This window comes from Sinocyclocheilus anshuiensis, unplaced genomic scaffold (assembly GCF_001515605.1).
Source record: "Sinocyclocheilus anshuiensis isolate Anshui unplaced genomic scaffold, SAMN03320099.WGS_v1.1 scaffold1457, whole genome shotgun sequence".
Taxonomy (NCBI): Eukaryota; Metazoa; Chordata; class Actinopteri; order Cypriniformes; family Cyprinidae; genus Sinocyclocheilus; species Sinocyclocheilus anshuiensis.
In genome coordinates, this window is record NW_015549662.1 from 198,956 (window position 1) to 204,722 (window position 5,767).

General features: G+C 38.2%; 1 protein-coding gene across 1 annotated transcript in view; it reads left to right on the plus strand.

Annotated features, from left to right (window-relative positions):
* Positions 1-5,767, plus strand: part of LOC107660294 (collagen alpha-1(XXIV) chain-like) — a 122,610-nt gene that overhangs the window by 38,932 nt on the left and 77,911 nt on the right. The window contains exons 6-7 of the mRNA XM_016449575.1: positions 3,114-3,167; positions 4,241-4,294. Coding sequence (XP_016305061.1) covers positions 3,114-3,167; positions 4,241-4,294 — 108 coding nt within the window. The remainder of the gene's footprint in view (positions 1-3,113; positions 3,168-4,240; positions 4,295-5,767) is intronic.

Sequence of the window (5,767 nt, forward strand, 5' to 3'; positions counted from 1 at the left end):
GACTAACCCAGCTGTTGGGTTAAATTTTTTAATTTAATTTTTAACCCAAAAGTTGGGTTAGTCCATATTTGACCCAAAGTTGGGTTGAAACAACCCAGCATTTTTTAGAGTGTACATGTGGACCAAAACACAATTCTGATTTGCCTTTAGATCAAATTCTCCATGACAAATTAATTTGGTCAGATTAGTAGTTGCATTGGAGATTTCAGTCTGTCTGTTTCTGTGTGTCACGCTGAACATGTGCAGGTCTTTACTGAGCCCTGCGTGCTTTAATACGACCCGACTGGAAGTGATGCGGCTCGTAAAGCCTGGCGGGTGGCAGCAGAGCGAGTCTGGAGGGTAACGTTGCGCGTAAACCCATGTGGATGTGGCTTATTTACAGCAGCAGACGTCTACGGGCTCCCACAACCACACTGCACTCGCTCGCTTTCACCACTAATTGCAGCTCAGTGTGACGAGGGTTTCCTAAAGCAAAGATTCAACACTCTGATGCTGCTCTTTCACAGCTCTTGTGGAGACTTAATGGAGACCGCCGTTATGTTTAGGTTAAATCTCATCCTTATGTTTCTCCTAAAATTAATTTGGAGAAATAAAAATCATTTGATATTGGGAGAATTAGATGAGCAGTATTTGAGTTCATATTGACTTTAGTATATTGTCCAGTCTGAGCACAGTTCGAGACATTGAGATCTCTTCTGAAACTCTGAGGTAGTGTTTCTCAACCAGGATGACTTGAAATTATAGAAAATAAGACAAAACAAGCATTAAGATAAGATAAAACAACCAAAAATCAATATATTTCTTATTTTAATTCACTCCCTTAACAACTATTTTCCATCGGAAATCCTAGATATATGAGGTAGCCTAATTTCTAGACCTGGAAAAGTCATGTAATTTAATACAATTTACATAATCTAATCACTTAAATTAATAAAATTGCATTTTAATTCTAATTATAGAATTGTGATGTCTAGACCTGAAAAAGTCACATAATTTATGTAATCTAATGACATATATGAACAAAATTGCCTTTTAAAAATAATATACTTTTTTCTAATTTTAAATGTGGAATTTCTAGACCTGGGAAAGTCAGGTAATTTAATAAAAATTACATAATCTAATTACATACTTAAAATAATAACATTGCACTTTTAAAAATAACTTGCATTATAAATGTGTTATTTCTAGACCTGAAAAAGTCATGTAATTTAATAAAAATGTTGTCATCTAATGACATGAATGAATAAAATTGCCTTTTTAAAAAGAATATACATTTTCCTCATTTTAAAAGTGTGATTTCTAGACCTGGAAAAGTCAATTAATTTAATAAACATAATTAATTACATAAATTAATACAATTTTTTAATTTTTAAAAAGAATATACATTTTTCTTGTTTTAAAAGACTGATTTCTAGACCTGAAAAAGTCATGTAATAAAAATTAATGAAATAGTTAATATTTATATTTAAATTTAATAAAAATAATGTAATTTAATTTAATAATGTAAATTAGTAAAAATGCATTTTAAAAAGAATATAATCTTTTTTTTCTTCATTTTAAAAGTGTTATTTCTAGACCTAGAAAAGCCATGTAATTTAATTAAAATACATAATCTAATCATGTAAATTAATAAAACAAGAATATAATTTTTCCTAATTTTAAAAGTGTAATGTCTAGACCTGGAAAAGTCAAGTAATCTAAAGTAAATTTTAATCTAATCAAATAAAGTAATAAAATTGCATTAAAAAAAAAAGAATATAAATTTTTCTAGTTACATTTTGTTTTCTAGGCCAAAATCACAAACAAATGGAAAAGTCATGGGGCCTTCAAATATTGTTGAGGACAGTTGGGGGGCCTTGGAGTCAAAACCACTGTTTTCTAGGAGAAGCGTGAGATTACCGAGAGAGGCATCTGAGAAGCAGGACTCCATTTCCTCTCTATTTTGCTATCTAGGAGAAACAAAAGAGATTCATGTTGTTTCTTTCCCATTTAATCTGAACACTTGACCTTTATATTCAAAAGTGCCAAATACGCCAATCTGATTTTCCCATCAAGCTTCAGGACAAAACGTTCGTCTCTCTGTCCATTCAGAGATGGCCTGAGTGGGCAGCAGGGTCGTCCCGCTGCAGATATCATCACCGGGGGCCGATCTGAGCTCGAACGCAGTTGGAGACTGCACTCAGTGCAGCCCACAGATGAGTCATGTGTCTGCTGGAGAAACAAGACGGAGCTGTAGCGCTTTGTGCTTTATATCCCTTCTTAAGACTTTAGGGATGAGATAGAGAGCGAGATGAGATGGGCTTCACAGGTTTGAGAGGTTTGGCTGTAGCATGTTGACTTGAAGACATGAATGCAGCTCATCTGCTCTGTTGACGTTTGGTTTTTCAGTCTAAAGTCAGCGGATCATGGCAGGGTTTGCTTTAGTAAAGGGGCATTTCGTAGGCATCAGATCTGTGCTGTCTAGTGTTGATTGACAGCAATTGTGTTTCCGTCAAACTGCTCGTTTCAAGGATTAAAACTCTCATTCATACCTGAATGGATTTGGAGTTGTTTGATTGACATGCTAAATTTAGTCCGTGCCATGCCTTTTCTTCCAGTGAACTTCCAGTGACCTTCTTTGCATTTAGATGCAATTAAAAAGTATTTTGTAGTACAAAAAGCACAATATTGTACAAAATGAGATTGAATGAATCAATCAATGAATGGAGTCAGTGAATGACTATGGATGTATGGATGATTCAACACATGATTGATGGCTAATGTGCATGGATGAAATGATTGATGGTGATAATTGGTGCATTGATAGATGGATTAATAAAGTAATGAATGAATGGGTTCAGATATCAACAGTCCATTTCTGATCATCTTATTCACTGCATAATAGATTGAACACTGTATTATTCTGAGGTTTAGTGTGTTTGCATACTTGTAGGAAGCAGCTTTTGCCTCTTAAATCTCTCCAAATCCACTGTTATCACTTGCCTTAATCTGTCAGCACAGAAGAACTTGGTTTGCTTGTATCTTATGGAATTTTAGACATGCTTTGACAGCCCGTTTTATTAAATATATAACATCAAACTGAATTAACATTGTGCATTTTGTTTATGTCCCAGGCTGCAAAAGGTGATCCTGGACTGTCCCCAGGTCAAGCGCCGATGGGCGATAAGGTAAATGATCCACAAACATGAACTACATATTTTCTCTTAGTGTTGTTGGAAATGTCTTTGTATTTACAGCCCTAAAGCCTTAAACTACAACAATCACTCATTGGTTTTGTGTCCTTTAAAGGGATAGTTCACCCAAAAGTGAAAATTGTGTCATAATTTAATACAAAGTTCTGTCATGAAACTCTAGATGGCGCAGGCCGATAGGTTCTAACTCAATCTGATATAATTACATCATCATTCACATAGTGCAGCTGATTGGTTTCTTTTCGCAACAGCAGCCAATGAGCTTGCTGCTCAGCGTTCAAATACTTGGCTAGTTCTTGCTGTAGCAGTTGCAACGCGCTTCAGAAACCCTCCACCTTCCCCAGCTCCACTGTGTTATATATGGGGGTTATTTCATATATGTTATATGTGCAGTAGCAGTATTTCTTAAATGCTCACAGCAGCATGTATGTGGATGTATTGGCAGTAGCAAGTCTCAGTGCCATGTATTTTACAATACTAACCTCTCCGAGAGTTGTCATAACAGAACTCACCTTAATGTTGTTCCAAATCCGTAGGACTCTCTTGTTACATGGAACGCATAACTAAAGCAAAACTTGCGCAGAATTTCAAAGCTGCTCTACAATAAAAATGGTTGGGAAATCTTGGCACCAAAAATGCCAAAACATGTTTAATTCAAATATCAAAGTGTCAATCAAAACGTGTCTTGTCAGGTTTGGCGTCAATGGAGATCATTCACAAGATGCACAACAACCATTAATATCAAACTTGGTGGAGAACGCAGGCACAATTTGACAATGATGACCTTTTATTGTGCTTTTTAGGTCATTTGTGGAGCTCAGCAGCTCCAATTCCCACTCATTTTAATTCTATGGAAACGAGAAGCATGCAAATTATACAAAATATGGGTATTTGTTTGATTTCCCAGAAAGAAAAGCATTGAAAAATTAGGGCGAAGAGTAAATGGTGGCAGAAATGCTTGTGCGTAAATTGCTTCTGTTTTCGTCATCTAAGTATGACCCTCAGGTGATGAAGGTCAACACTGAGTTTCTTCTCTTTTATTATTTCAGGGTGAAAGAGGACGGCTGGGTCCACAGGGTCCTAGAGGTGAACCAGGTCTAAAGGTAAGTCCTTCTCTTCTACCTTACTGCCAGAGAGCCCGTTTCAGCTGAATTATGGGCTGTTTGCGTCGGTGAGATGCAGTGTTTCATTCTCCACAGCAGTCATACAGTATCTGTTACTACCACCACAGCAGCAAGGCCCCTCTGAGCAGCGGCTGGATTGGGTTACGGACCAGAATAAAGACCCTGTGTGGTGTTTTTGGGGCAGGCGAAGGTCTGTTCACACTTCTCAAGACGTAACTTTGCTCAGGGACCCGCTGTCACCTGGGAGCCCCTATAGAACCTGAGAACCCGCAGAGGTCAAGGGTCGTCTTTTAGAGGAAAGGCACTCTGCAGGGTGGCACGCTCCTGATGACATGAACAGTCCTATGTTGCAGCTAGAGAATGTGTTTTTGTAATATTTAAGGTCCGTGACTTGAGTAGGAGGGTTTGTGAGGGTAGTTTGTTGCGAGAGCATTAGCAGATATCATGAGGGGTATTCAGTAGCTCTTGTTTTGGTTTGCGAGGTGAAGAGAATCAAAGGCCTTGTAAAGTCCTTTCAGTCTTGACTAGAAATGGTTGGCCAGAGCTCGTTTTAGGTCAGTCTTTTGCTAACAGTGGCCAAGTGTAATCGGATTTTCACTTGCAATCCCAAGAGCACAGTCGAGACTGTTTTTGTGTGGCTCAACTCTCAGAAAATTAATGTTCTCCAAGTGGAGTTTTCTTTGGAAATGGAGGCCTTTTGGAAAGAGCTCTTTTCTGTTGCGTCGGGGCTTTTAGTTGGTTTTGAAAGGTCAGTTGTCACAACCCGGGAAGTTATAAAAAGCAGATCTGTAGGGTTAGGTGTGTGGATCCTGGCCGGATCTGGAGGTGAAACCAGAACCGTTGATAGAATAGATCAAGTCATGAGAGAAGTCATTGATTTACCTCCAAAGACAAATGGCTTCATGTCAGCATGCATTCAAAAGACTTAGAGGTTGATCAAATTAAGTTTGTCCACGTTTCTTGCTTTATCAACCCATCTGAGCTGCGGGCTGGGATACCAATCCTAAAAGCTACTGAGTCATTTGTTGCACAACTTTTTGTTTACCTGCATAGGTGAAGGCATCCGATTTTACTTCCATAATGTGACCTGTTCAGAGTGAAACAAGATACTCAGTGAGGTAACAATGCAGAATGGGAGTTGATTGTGAAAAGTCCTTAGTAGAAGTGGTCAAATTGTTTTGACTTCTATTTCATGATGAATCACCTCACCTCACTCCTGCTGAATGCCGGAGTCCCGCACCTCCCGTCGTGACTTGTCTTTCGTTCATGGGCTCGAGCTGGAGCTGTCAGACGCGGAAGGCTTTAAAGGCTTTAAAGGGTTCTGGGGAAATTCTTAAGGGCTATTAGTCTTATTTGAGGCCACTGGGACTTTAGGCAAAAACAAAATCCCCAGAAATGTGGAAAAGATAGAACATCAAGTACAAGTCTCTCTGTTTCTCCTTGTTCTTAACA